General features: G+C 43.8%; 1 protein-coding gene across 17 annotated transcripts in view; it reads right to left on the bottom strand.

Moving 5' to 3' along the window:
* FBRSL1 (fibrosin like 1) overlaps nucleotides 1–15,161 on the bottom strand; it is a 585,865-nt gene that overhangs the window by 180,670 nt on the left and 390,034 nt on the right. For all 17 annotated transcript variants that reach the window (XM_064168199.1, XM_064168206.1, XM_064168202.1 and 14 more), the window contains one exon: nucleotides 8,071–8,100. In XM_064168199.1, coding sequence (XP_064024269.1) covers nucleotides 8,071–8,100 — 30 coding nt within the window. The remainder of the gene's footprint in view (nucleotides 1–8,070; nucleotides 8,101–15,161) is intronic.

Genomic DNA, 15,161 nt, shown 5'->3' on the forward strand with positions numbered 1-15,161 from the left:
AACATTAATGTGGAACCAGGGGGGATCTTCTAGATGGAGCCTCATGATGAGAGAAAACTACTGCACGCACAAGTAATGTGTGCTATGTACTGCTCTGAGCATCAAGGGTGGGCAGAGCAGAAGGGTCATTTTCCCATCCCAGGTTCAGAGCCTGCACGCTGGCAGTGGCTTCCACAGCACTGCAGGGATTGGAAGGGAGAAGGAGAGGTGTGAGGAAGCCAACCTACAGCATGAGAAAGCACTGGCTGACCTCTGAAGCTGAAGGTTCACAGGTGAATGAAAAAGACTTTTGCTTGCTGCCTGGAAGAGCTGCATGAAGTTGGTGTGTCTGTATTGCAGCCTGCACTAGAACTAAAGGGTGACCCTGCAGGGAGCAAAGGGAGGCTTATTGACAAGTGCTTATTCTAATCTCTCTCACTTTGAGTTGAAAAGTATTTCCCTTTGCTTCGTGTTTGTGGAAAGCTGGGACTCTAGCTCTTAAGGGACTCCTGCCCCTGAGGGAGTACAGCAAAGGCTGGGCAGCACCAGCTGAACCATCTCTCCTGACTCAAGGTGCCATGGGGAGCCTCTCACTGATTCTGCAGACAACAGCAGTGGCTGATAGGCAGCAAAGTGAAAATAGGAGCTAATTAAGTGTTAGGAGACTCACCTAGACAAATGAATAACCATCATGACTTTTTAGGTTGCAAGGTCAGGCAGACATTACTTCCAGTTTTACTTACTGCTCATCCAAATGTTTTTGCTGCCTTTTACATATCTGGAAGACTCCTGCAATGAAGCCTAGTTTGGATTTTGCAAATTGAATCCAGAAACAAGAACTGCTGCAAAGCTACAAAACCCAAAAGCTGACTCTTGGGCCATACTTGGACATCCTTTACCCCTGCATAGGACACATGGTGCTGTGTACTGTGCTCTTTTGTATTATTTAACCTAGTAAACCAATTCTGGAACACAATAATGAGAAACTTTGCTAGCCAAATGAGGGCCTACAATTGCAGCTGTTGGAGTGTGCATCCTCCAAAATTCTCATCTTCTTGGCATCTTTACGCTTAATTAAATCATTCTATTTAAATAATTGAATTGCCTAACTCAATTGCCAGTTCTGATAACCTGCCTGCTATGCTGTGTTCCATCTGATCACCTTCCAAGGAGTTACTGCCACTGCAGGTAGCTCTTTGGATTCATGGCTGCATTAGAATGCTGTTTCTTGATGTGGGCAGATAGCTGTACAAGATTGCTCCCTTCCCTGTTGCCTCAGATCTTAAAAGTTTCTTCACAAGGTCCCTGGCAAGATAAGAAAATGCTTGTGGATGGGGAACTGGAACAGGGAGAGAACAATAGAGAAAGCAGAGAGCTAGGGACATGCCGACTGCCAGCGACAGGACTGGCATGGTTCTGTTTTGCCCAAGAGCTCTCCATAAGATCTCTTCAGTCCTTTTATGTGAGTCAGTGATGGATTTTTGTTAGCAAGTAGAAGGCTCTTCTCATTGTTCACTCTCAAATCTTTTTTCTACATTTTCAAGAATGAATATGGACACCACAGACTGTGATGAGTCAGCTTATTATATACAGACTAACGTACTTAAAATTTGAGGGTTTGTCTGGATAAAGGAAAGACAAAATCTCAGCAGGGGGGGAAAATGTTGGTGTTGAAGTTCTGTTCAATTTTCTCAACTGCATTCTTGCTTTACATATATACAAAGGTCAAGAAAGGCCATTAATACTAATTACTTTTTACTGCACTTGCAAAGCCTCTTGTTAGGAAGCACAACTTTGACCATTCTCCTTCCCCTCTCAAGGGCTTACAGGGCCTAACTCAATTGCCCCAAGTCTCAGTGGGAACCTTTGTGTCTGCTCCATGCACATGGTGGGTGGAACAATGGAAGCTGAGGGCATGCCAAGTCTCTCCCCCATGTGGCACTTCCCAAAGAGTGGCTGAGTGAACTGGGTATGCAGTGGGCTTGCAGGATGCCATTTTGATGGTAAGTCTGTTTGTGATTGAAATGAATTCACTGAGTGGTGAAGTTTTGTCTCCCTGTACCTGCAACAACATGTTTGCCTGTTTATAGCAGCCAGGTCTTTCAAGGGCTACAGGGTTAGTTTAAATTCAGTATTTTCATACTGTTTAAAAAGCAGATCTGTTTTTAATAATAACATGCATCTCCTCTGTCAAACAGAGACTTTCTGCTATTAAGAGAACTAACCACCTTTACTCAGTTGTTACTCTGTAGGAGTTAGGTTTCTCACTGGTTTTCACTCTGCATCACTGGGTTTTCAGTCTCTAAGAATTAAACCTTAGAAGAAATGCTGATTCAGGGCATATATGTGCATGTACATGTGTAGGTGCTGCACTGCTACATGCTGCTAAGCCTGCAACATAGCCCAGGCTCTTCTAAGCAGCAGCATGCTACAGTAAAAGGTCCACTTAAATAGCCTAAAAACTCAGCTGGGAAGTAACTGGCAAATGAAGACTCCCTGTTATTAGTCACAGCTGAAAACTGTCCTAGACTGAAATGCAATGCTAACAAATATGCACATACTGCCACGTGAAAGCCTCCAGTTCAATTCTGTGTTTGATCTCTGCCTTCTGCTGCAACCAGTAAGAATTTGGATTCCTGGAAAAGTACCAAGTTTCATTTCTCAGAGAAGTGGACAATCTAATGATGGACAAAACCTTGGCCTGGGTAGGCTTCAAATATAGCAAATAACAGATTGTCTGAAGAAGGAACTAAACTTCTATCCTTGTGGAAACAACAGATTTTCCAGATGAAGCTCACTTTTTGCATTACTAGATAAATATGTGAGGAACAGGGGGAAAAAGCCTTCAGCAGTAGTGTTCTGGCATCAAGGAAAAAGCTGCCACAAGATCATTTTTCTAGTTCATGGCTTTGCTCCCTTCACAGCTTCCCACTTCACAAACTGCAACCTATCATTCTCCATGTTTGGACTATTCTTCTCAACAGGGACACTCAGAATTGATGTAAACTCTCATCTCTTCCTCATCTGACTTGATCGCTCCCTTGCTCAACTTTCAAATAAGCACCTCCTTACTATTTCACACTGTGACTTCTGCTACAGAGAATAACTTCCCATCCAAGGCCATAAAGATAGCAGATTTCCCCTCTCAAATGCCTCCTAAAACCTTCCTCTTAATATCTATAATCCCAAAGCTGGACAATAATGAGGCTGCTGACATACTGAAACAGTGCTGCTGTTAACAGTGACCCCTATTTATCTGAGTGCCTTCACCCTTAAGCCATGAGCTGTCCTGTACCTACACAGCATGTAGCAGGATGGGAACCCAGCCCTTGGAGCAGGGACCACAGCACTACTCTGTTGCCTTTCCTCCATGTACCAAGTGCTATATCTCACCTGCTTGTGCACTGCTGCATGCTTCCAGGCACTCACTGGGACTCAGAAAGCAGCAAGAACAGCATGGTAAGGCTGACTTCCCATCACTGCAAGCAAAGCCTAATAAAACTCACTTGTTGCAGAAGGGACTGTGGAAACGCTGCTTTAGAAACCTTTTTGCTGCCATCTTGGATGTAGCTTATAGGTTGCTTGCTCCAGCTAAAACACAAACTGCAGGACAAATCCATGGTAAATACTGATGGAGCTTAGAAGCAATGTGCCATTTTCTGTAGCTCTTGCTTAGCACCACAGTAAATGAAGGAATGGCTGATATCTAACCCCTGATTTGGAGAGCTCACTTACACTGCAGGGCCATGTAATTAAGCTGACAACCCACAATTTTGCACGCAGCAGACAGAAGTCCAAGACTGAAAGAACATGAACACTGAATTACTTGAAAAGAAAGAAACAGGCTCTTTTTTAATGCAATCTTGAACACTGTTATTAAAAAAATGAGAGCAACATTTGGGAGTAACGAGCAGAGATTACTCATTCCCTTGTTTTACACAAGTTGACTTTTGGCTTTCTGCAGAACACCATTTAACAGAGCACATTACCAAGCTGCTAGCCGCTTTTCACAGTGATGCTAAAGCAGGTAAGAGACAATAAGTGGAACTGTTGATGGTTTATATTACTCTATTATGTTAATGTTCACTAAAGTATGCCATAAGCTCTCTCATTACATGTGTATAAACCAATTCTCTGTGGTGTTATTCCTGTGCTAAATGCTATAACTACATAAATCTTGAATTAATGGAGACTTTATAGTTCCTGAAAATGAAGGGTAATTGCTATCTGTTAATGCTGTTGTTGCTATTAAAGGAAGTATATATTTTCAGTAACAATGTTTATGGACCATGAGCCTCACATCACAGCTACTGCACAGTGCTGAGACAGTGTAACACGATTATCAGAATAACTCCCTTTTCTCTCCCTTCTCCCTCACCAAAAGCTCAGTATCATTGTCACAGCTCCGACAAACTATCCTGCAATTCTCCTAATAGATGCAGAGCCCAAACCGATGTCCTTCACTAAAGGCACAGTGAAAGAGACAGGATTTGTGTTTCCATCTCTGAGAACGCACGATTTGCTAAGCTTCTCGCTTGGTTACATGGCTGGACAGCTCACTTTATTAGTTTGGGTATCTCAAACAGTTCTTTAAGGAGCATGTGGTGACAGAATGATAGGTGTGAGAAAGTATCATCCCACTTACTTCCTTTGAGATTTCAGCAGTGATGCAGAAGTGAAAGGCTATACTTGGCCAGAGACAATTCTCAGAAAGTGGATGGGATGAACAAATCCCCAACCTTGAGCTCCTCTTCTCTGATTATTAAAAAGAGCAGTGTACTGTTTGGAAACACTCTCACAATCTGCTGTGAAACTCTACTTTGCACTGCAGTGATGGCTTCTCCATTTTGATATACTGTATGTGTGACTCTCTATGCTCAATTACTTTTCTTCCCTGGAGTCCTGCACAACACTGCACAAGTTAAAAAAGCCCAAAATATCAGGAGTGTGCTAATATCTTTCAGAGCAGGGAGGGTAAAGCCTTACCTTAAGAGTTTTAAAACATTCATAGTCCATATACCTGTGGACTTTATAAATAGTGGATAATTAGTAGCATGGCACAGAGAGAGAAGTAGGAGGTGGAAAATTTCAGTTTTGCTTCCAGCTCTATCACTGACTGAGTTTGTACTTGTACATGAGCCTTTTTTGGGGGTTTGCTTTCCTCATGAGTTATACACAGACAAGAGTGATCCGCTGTTTATGACAAACAAAAGAGTGTTATGCAAATCAAAAGTACATTAGTAATTCCTGCCCTGCCCTTCATTAGTGCCAGCATGTGTAGGTGTACCTAGAGAAAGCTGCTTCTTGCTGACCAAGCAGGAAAGCAGGATTGTTCTCTAGTGCTGACCTGTCATAGAATCAACCAGGTTGGAAGAGACCTCCAAGATCATCCAGTCCAACCTATCACCCAGCCCTATCCAGTCAACTAGACCATGGCACTAAGTGCCTCATCCAGTCTTTTCTTGAAGACCCCCAGGGATGGTGCCTCCACCACCTCCCTGGGCAGCCCATTCCAATGCCAATCACTCTCTCTGTGAAGAACTTCTTCCTAATATCCAGCCTAGACCTACCCTGGCACAACTTGAGACTGTGTCCCCTTGTTCTATTGCTGGTTGTCTGGGAGAAGAGGCCACCCCCACCTGGCTACAATGCCCCTTCAGGTAGTTGTAGACAGTAATAAGATCACCCCTGAGCCTCCTCTTCTCCAGGCTAAACAGGCCCAGCTCCCTCAACCTCTCCTCATAGGATTTGTGCTCCAGGCCCCTCACCAGCTTTGTTGCCCTTCTCTGGACATGTTCCAGCACCTCAACATCTTTCTTGAATTGAGGGGCCCAGAACTGGACACAGTACTCAAGGTGTGGCCTGACCAGTGCTGAGTACAGGGGAAGAATGCCTTGTGCTGGGCTAGATGGCACACTGAACGCTCCATCTGGCTGCAGTAGCCAGGAAGCGTGATGGGAGGATACATTTTGCCAACACATGAGAAGGGGATAAAACTGATCTTCAGTGTACTTCCTCAGGACACTCACACCACTATTTTTATAGCTACTTATTGTATCAGCCAGGTTAAGTTTTAGACAAACACTGAACATGTTTCCAGGGAACTACAATGTGTCAGGCATCAACAGAGAAAGCCAGGCTGCCCTCATGTTGCCCAAGTGGAAGACAATATTGCATTTATGTTATCCCCATGGAAGATTTGAAGCCTCTACAACCTTGCTGAGTTTACAGGCATGTGCACATGCCTGTGCTGACGGAAAAGCAACTCTACTTAACTCTAGAGGCCTATCTAACAGGACCAATGTCAGGTCTCTACAGATAAGGCAAGAGATAGAAAGATGATGATCTCATGCTGCTCTCCTTATGAAGAAAAGAAATGTTATCATCGAGGTAGAGTCACCTTAAGGAGAGCATAGGTGGAAAATATGTGAGCCTAGAAGATCAAATTACAGTTATAGATACATAATGAAATGCCACATTAATGGTAAGGAACACCATAATAACCTTTCATTTGCTGTAAAGGACAGTAAGTTACCAGCCAAACACAATGCAGCTTCCTCTGAAGGTAACCTCAGATCCCACATTCTGAAAGCTAATCAATGTTGTTCAGATTTCAATTTCTTCTCTACAAGGTGAAGTCAAACCTAATCTAACAAACGTCAGTCTCCGATGTAATGCCGCTAGCTGGGCCTACCAGTGTAATTTAGATAATCATTAATAGCATAGCAGTATAATAAAACTACATGTCACTTACAACTTCATCTCAGCTTTGACTGGCAGATCTTTAAACAGTTTTCTAAGTGATTGCTTTTACTTTCTTTGATTGGGCAGTCTAAGAAACGTTTTAACCCCATGGTGTCTCAGCTTTTAGGGAGTAAATCTGCACCCTTACCCCCCCCGCCATCAGCTCTGCTGCTGCGTAAGCTTGTAGGAAGCAGAACTTGGAGGGGGTGGCAGTGGTTTCAGGAAGTGATTTGACACATACATACACAAATAAACTAAGCAAATAAAACAAAATCCTCAATTAAGAATTAAAAAATTGTACAGCAGCTTTCATTCAACCTCTGCAATTTAAAGGCTTCTCTTCAATCAAGCCTTCACCTCGAAACACTGCTTTTTCTATCCCCCAAGGATCTGTGGTATCTGATGGGAAGTTTTAAAAGAAGAAGTTGAAGGAACCTTAGTGCTTCCCCAGCTCTAGCCATTATTTAAAAAACAAGACTTAACCAGAAGAAGCTTTTAGTGTAGTCTCTTGAACTCATGGTAACCTCTGATACATGGCTGCTGCCAAGGAGACAGGGCTATCTGAAGTCAGCCTTTACTTTTGTAATGCTGATCCAGTAGAAACCTCCGTGCCACAGTTTCTCATGAATGAATGCAAGAGACTGGACAGCCCAAATATCATAAAAGTTTGATGAAGATCTAACCTGAGACTGCCAAGCTGGATCTGCCAGAAACAGAAAAGTCAGCAAGGGATACTCAAGTCTTGCTTAAAAGCATGGTGCAGCTGTAGCTATGTAGTAGACTTCTCTGTTTTCCTTACAGAGGTGACACAAGAAATCCCTATACAAACCCACGCAGCTGCAACCTTTCAACCACCAACCTCTGCATCCAAAAGAAGGTCAGAAAAATCATTGCTCTGTGATAAATATACACACAACATTGTCAAAACACTCCTTGACAGTTACCGCACTGCCTTTGAGGGTAGGTACCAGTTGTCCCATCTTCTAAACTGATTACAAAATTGATGTCTTTAAGGGTTACTATAAATAAAAGACAGGTTTCTGACAAGCTATCAGAGGAGACTTCCCCTGAAACACCACTAACACTGTGACTTGGGTCTCTCCAAACACTCACATAACGATCAAGAAAGGCTATTACGTTAATGGAAGTTTCTTTTCTGCAACCAAAACTCAGTCAAGATCGCAGAGTACCTGATCCAATGTCTTTTTTCCCCCACTCAATTATAGATATTTTAAAATTTGACATGAAGACTGGAGGAAAAACACTATTTTCAAATTCATTCTTATTTTGACTCTGAGGGAATTTCCAAGCTAGTAAAGCACATGAAAGAAGAAAATTCAGTCTTACCTTATCGTCAATATCACTCTCGCTGTCACACTGTGGATTAGAGAGAGAAAAAAAAAGAGTTTGAAAAACACCTTTATGTACAGGGATCTTTTGCATCATCCTCTTAAATCTTTAGGAGAGCTGTTTATGATGTTCTCAGTTCAACGAGACACACTTTTGATGTCTGCAGTAATGCCTTTTGGATTGCCAGGCAAAGTCAATTTCTCTCTTCTCACACTAAAATACGGTGCAATCTTACTTGGATGGGGAAGGCTGAACTTTAAACCAAAAAGACAATCAGTGATTCATTCTAGTAACAACTGTAATGCAAACACCACAACAAAAAGCATGCCTTTTTATCATCCCAAATTGTGGAATACATAGCAACAGTTTTGCATTGCTTCACCTTGATAAGCACTTTGTCATCTAACAAGGAAACTGTGAAACTGGCAATCAATTTCTAATTTAATGAGTGGTACCAAGGATAGTAATTAAAATACATCATAAATTCTGGTACATTTTTTAGTTTGAACGAGATCGTGATCCCAGGAGGAAGTGTTTACTTAAAAGACTTTGAGAATGTAATCTCTTACAGGCTCTGAAAATGAAGCTCACTATTTTCACAGCACAAATGATGGAAAGACAACTTGAGCACTGAACCTTTCAGTACATGCACACCTCGGAGAGAGACTGCTTACAAAGGCCTGTAGCGGCAGGACAAGGGGCAGTGGTTTGAAATTAGAGGAGACTTAGATTGGGTATTAGGAACAAGTTCTTCACCATGAAGTTAGTGGAATAGGTTGCCCAGGGAGGTAGTTGAGACCCCATCTCTGGAGATACTCAAGGTGAGGCTAAACAAGGCTCCGGGCAACCTGAACTGCTTGAGTATGCCCCTGCTGACTGCAGAGGTGGTTGGACTAGATGACGTTTGGAGGTCTCTTCCAACCTGGTTGATTCTATCATTCTATGACTAGATGACCTTTGGAGGTCCCTTCCAACCTAAACCATTCTATGATTCTATGATCTTGTTGGATGAAGCTGAGGAAGATCTACAATCAGGAACAAATTAAGCATCTTGGTGTCTATTATACTGAAGAAAGTGGCCAGTGGATTTTGAAGCTTTTGTGCCCAATTGTAATTTCCTCAGCAGGGGCTGATAGGGATGGCAGAGGTGGTTTTCTGCAACTGGCAACACCCTATCGAGTGCACTGGTTCAACAAGAGGGCACTCTGCAAGCCAGCAATGACAGGCTATGAATGTGGAAATGGACCATGAGAATGCACGTGCTTTGGTGTCACTAACCTAAAAGAAGGAATAGATTTGTTCGGTCATTTTGTCCAGTTCCTGCTCCTCGTGGAGTACAGGGAGAGATCTTTCCTGTCATATCCTTTTATCCTGCAGTTAGCAGAAATTTCAGTTCTTACGTTCTTGGATTTCTCCAGAGTTTTGAGAGACTATTTAATATCCTCTTCTTCTATGATGCACATGAAATGATTGACCCTAAACACTTGAGGAACCTTTTACTCTGAATTCTCTGAAACACACTGAGCATGCAAAGTATCACGATGGAGTAGAGAGGTCTCTTATGGTGATTTTGCAGCAAAGACTGCTCAGCTTCCCAACTAACTCTTTATTTCCATTTAAGTGCAATGGAAATGCTTAGATGAAGGAACTCTCTTTTCTTTCAAAATGAGACCATTTTATACTGCCCCATGGCACATTTCTCATACAGAAAACCCATCTATTTAGAAAGACATGCACATATCTAGTTGTATCTGTAACCATTCTGGAGCAAAAAAAGAACCTGAAGTAAAAAATGGAAGAGATCATAGGAAGGCAGGGCACTGCTTTGCAGGGTGTGGGCATGTACCATAGTAATAACCAGTGTTAAATCCAGTGGACTGCATTAAGCCCTAGCATATGTGTGTGGAAGGCAAGACCATCAGATAGCTGTCTTAGCAGATACCTTGGCATTAAGTCGTTTGTGCCTTTTTGGGGACTCTGATTCTATCACACAGTTTTATGAACATTGTTATAGGAATAGACATTTTCTGTCATTTCACAAACCAGACATTCAGTTCAAAAGTAAAATCATTCCTGATAAATCAGCAGCAGCCATTTGCTGACTCTCCCAAACCCACGCCACGTAACCATGAGTGATTTAGAAGTCTCTGCCGTGGGCTTGGAATGGGACTAATTCTCCATCACTGAGACGTGCTGGAACAGGTTTGCTGGGCAAAGGCTGCCCCAGTACCTGCTGCATTTGTGCTTGCTCAAGACAGTGCTAATTCACGCTGGCAAAGCAACACATTCATCAAAAACAAGGTGGGGGGTGGGGGTAGAGGCAGCCACAGCAGTACACTTGTAATTTACATGCTCCTGAGAAACGCTGGCTGATTCAAGGGAAGCCTTTCACCTCCACCCGGGGGGCTCGGATCAAGCCAGAATGCTACAGGGAGTGTGCCCTCCCCTAGATTACTGGCATAATTGAATGGGTCATGAAGACCTCATTATTTTACCCTTTAAACCCGGTCTAGGCTAAAGTATCCTAAGTTGCCATTTTAATCATAATGCTCATTCAACCTGTGCCTTCCTATTTTAGAGGTAGAATATTTTGGTGACTTGATTCAAGCAGCAGAGTTCAGACTCAGGCGTGCTACAAGGGGATTGCATCTACCACAAACAGGGCAAACGAATCTGTTAGTACACTCAGCACTGTGCCCTTTAAAACTGTATGCTTAGACAACAACAATAGACATTTTAATTCTCCCAGGGGCTTAAAAAATGACACAATCAAGTAATAGTAGTAACAACAATCATAATAAATTAAAATAATAATAAAAATAAATTCATCTCAGAAACACATTGACTAGAAAACACTCACAACTGTCATGAAAACTTAGATGCTTTTGTCTACGAGCCCTGGTGTAATAAACCCACGATACTCTAAGCCTTGATAAATGTAGTTTTAAAAATATTTAAGGGCAGATGCAAACAATTTTTGGGAACGTTAGCAATCATCATTATTCCAACACAACAGAGGACCCTAGCTGCTCTCTGGTTTTGTACTAAACTTGCCTTCCTATTTCCACATTATGATGTTTAAGAAAAAGAGGACAGGTCTTCCCTTGTTGAAAACAGATTTGGCCTCAAAAATCTGCATGCCTGCAACATGAATAAAAACTTGTTACAGGTGGTTTGCATTACTGAAAGGTGCAGAATGGCTTTGTTTAGATGCCTAACTTTGCTTTGCACCAGTATGCAACTCTGGTTTGCGCTGGTAAGTGAAAGCTGCAAAAAGGCAGCCAACCATCAATTCCACATGCTAGGTTTCATAAACAGACATATGAATGAAGCAAACAGCTGCTCTCCAAGGATGCATTTTTTTTACCCATTCAGGCTCTGTAAATACTCTATAACTAATTGTTTTTAAAATGGAAAGGACAGCAAAGAATTTTGTTTCAGTTTAGCGTAACATCTTCCTTACTTTAATCATGACTGCATCAGTCTGGCAACGGAAGAAGCCAGCGAGGCCGTGGGTGCAGATCCAGAGGAGAACGTGTCTGCGTGCGGACACGGAGCCCGCAGTGCAGCTTTGGCTGCAAGGCAGCTCTAAAACCTGTATTTCTGACAGCAAGTTGCATAATTTCTTGTTTGCCTTACGAAACAGCTGTCCTCTCCCACCTCTCCCACCCAGCCACAGAAACTGTCCCCGTACCGACTCCTACTGCGTGGCTTTTTAAAGCTACCGAAGCACCGTATCTTAATCCCCACGAGAATGGAGTCCCAAACCAGCCCAAAGCTACCGAGCGGTCTACATGCTGAGAGATTGCGGGGGAAGAATGAACACACCCTGATTTATGGAAGTTGGGCTTCCACTTAACATACAGCATCCTGGAAAACGGAGCGCTTCAGGCTCATGGCTACCAATCCATGTTAATCTCCCACTGACTCCTGAAGAAAACACAGCCAGCCTGAGTGGAAAAAACCCTCAAGCTTCAGAATTCACTTAAGGTTTTCTTCTTTTCATTTAAGAAACAGGCTCCCACATTCGCATTGAGAAACAGGAACCCACAGGCTGCTGAACATGCAACAGTACCAAAAAAAAAACAACAACCGATGACAGAAAATCCAAACCCTCCCGGACAGCTCTGCGCAAAACAGAACCACTGCTTGACCCCATCCCTTCAGGGGGTGTTAAAAACCACCACGCCAATGGGCTGGTTCAGTGTCCGTGGTAACAGCCCTATGCCCCCACAGCCCCGCTCTTCTCCAGCCTCCTCGCCTCTGACAAGCCCTGGGTCGACAAAGGGAGAAGGAGGCCGGTGCGTTGCCTCACCAGGATGTTTAAATGAGTAATGAAGTCACGGGAGAGACTTCGGTCGGACCCAGAGGATTTTCTGTCTCTCAAAAGACAAGTGGCTCCGGCCCGGGGCGGAGGCGGCCGGCGGTGCTGCCTCCTGAGCAGGGCCAGGCAGGACGAGGCTCCACCGCCACCCAGCCTCACCTCCCACGCAGCTGTTGCGGCGGGACAAAAGCCCTTGTCAAAACAAAAAAGTTAAAGAAAATGTGGAGAATGGCAACTGTTGACAGCTACAGGGGCTCATTGAAAGACAAAAGCTTCAATTACCTGGCTTTTTCTAAAGGCCCTTAACACCCCCGGTCTATAAGCGACACTGTAAACAGCCATTGTGCTCGGTTCATAAAGGCCCCTAAAAGGATTATTCGCTGGGTTGTGCCAATTGCCTCTCAATTCCGCCAAGAATGTTTGCAAAGCCGACCCCTAATTGTGCCGCTTTTTGGAAACGATTTCTTGCAGTGACAGATTCCAGTCAGAAAAAGCCTCCCGAGAAGCGAGGTTAAGCAGAAACAAGAGAGGATTCAGGCAGCATCGGCTGGGTGCGCTGTGGAAAGCCCTCGCCCCTCCCTGCCTCTGCCCCGCAGAGGATGCACATTTGACAGACGTGGGCCCTGCACCCGCGAACATCCACTGCCAGAAAGACACTGGCCGTGCGCTCACCAGCACAGGACACAGTCTGGCAGCTGCTGCCAATGCGACTGTGCTCCTGGGGAGCTTCAGCCTCTGGATGAGCTAGGGAGTGAAAGCGTAAGAAAAGCACCGAAGCAACTGCAGCAACTCCACCATCCTCATCCTCCCACCTATTCCCGTGTTGCACTCGAAAGACCTGAGGAAGCACGGACGGAGCTCCCACAAGCGCAGACCCTGCAGCTTCGCTTTTTTTTTTTGACAGCTGAAGTGGAAATTCACAATTCAAGCCTCTCTCCCATCATACATTTCCCACCAGGCAAGGAGTTATGATGCATTCCATCACTTGCTTGTACAAATCATCTCAACAGGGGAGAAAGATAGACTTGTGACTACGGTAAAACAGAGGCAATGGCATATTTGAAGAAGGATCTTCTACTGTCGAGATGCATTTGCTACTAGTAGTACAGTTATCTGCACTGAACTGAAAATAAGCCTCTAACCCCTCCTTCTCACCCCAAAGCTAAGGTTGAAATGTGAACATTACCTGCTGTGGCTCACACAACACACAAGCACAAATCAGATTGCTCCACTAACAGCAATGGATACTGCAGAGGTTTGTGTCACTATGACACGACCTATGCGACAAAGGTTTTCTGCTGGACCTAGAGTCAGAGGTGTGGCTCCACCACGGTATTATGCAATCAGCACAGCTACAGAGTGTCTCGGCCATGTAAGATTAGGTTTTTGGAGTGCAGAAAGGGAGCAGGCCTGGAATCAGCTATGTATACATTTTTCCATAAAAGAAGCATCCGCAGAAGATGTAGGATCTGTGCTCTGGGACACCTCCTCCGCTGGCACCAGGCTCCTTGCAATCTATATTCAGGTTGTTTGTACTGTCATTTTGGATGGTTTCTGGTGAGTTTCAGAACCATAAACATCACCCTTTGACTCTTCTCTTAAATGTTTTCACTTCCAGGTCATCCAGTTTTAATTCACGTAGTCAAAGCACAACATCGATTAATAGAAAATCAGATACGAAAACTACCTCATGCCAGGAACAAGAGCTCCAAGAAAGGAAAACAAAACCAACCCAAGTCTTGCAAGACTGCAACAGGTTTTGCAACACTTGGGTGTTAAGTCATCAGTCAGATGCAGGGAAAAGCTCAGTTATCTGAAATGGGGCCACATCCTTCAAGCTGTCAAGAATTACACAAGTCACCTCAGCTTATTCACATAAACGAAGCATCCTCTCCTATTCCACCCAAAACCAGAGGTCTATGACCTAGGTTGTGTCCACACAGCCTCAAGGCCGTTGTGCCAGACACTATACAGCACAGAACTTACAGGATGCTGCCCAAACAGCTGACAAAAAGACTTGGGTTTGCCTTAGTACACAAACACACGTACCTGTAAATGTTATTTAAGTAACGATTGAGCAGAGGGTGATAGACTTCTAAGCCAGTCAAGTGAAAAAAGAGACCCTGGCCCAGAGAGGTATGCAAGTAAAATTGCCCAGGAAAGGGTCAGGTCGAGAGAAGAGGAAGCAAAAGTATTAAATACAGTTCATGATATTATAATACAAAGAGGCAGGGTAGAGTATGCATGTAAAAAGTCACACAGAATATATGAAGCCTGTAGATACTCATGGAGCTTGTACACTCACTCACACAGCCCCAGAGGATGATCACATTATCAGTATCTTATTATTTCCAAACATATTTAGGCACTGAATTTTCTTTTAATAGCAAGGCTCAGGGAAGCATTAAGCTCAAATCCCAGTTTGTTAACTTCTCTTCTAAAGGAAGAGGTAAAATCAAGCCTTTACTGAAGAGCCCTTCCCCTCTCCCCGTCCTCTGCACTAACTTCCCGGGAGCAGCTCGCAGCAGCAGCGCGTACGGATGCGCGCTTGTGTGTGCAGGGGGAGGGTGTTGTTTCCTATTAAGTCTGGCATCGCATTCATGTCTGCAGGGGCTTGCTTAAGATGATAGGAAGAGAGAGTTTTATCATGAGCCAGACTGACAGAAAAGCCTGCTAATGGGACTTGAGGCATACACAGGAAAGAAAGTGCCAAAACATTAAGCTACCGCCAAGTGTCAGAGGGCCACTGATTTATTGCTGCAAT

This window comes from Pogoniulus pusillus, chromosome 30, assembly GCF_015220805.1.
Source record: "Pogoniulus pusillus isolate bPogPus1 chromosome 30, bPogPus1.pri, whole genome shotgun sequence".
In the NCBI taxonomy this organism is placed as follows: Eukaryota; Metazoa; Chordata; class Aves; order Piciformes; family Lybiidae; genus Pogoniulus; species Pogoniulus pusillus.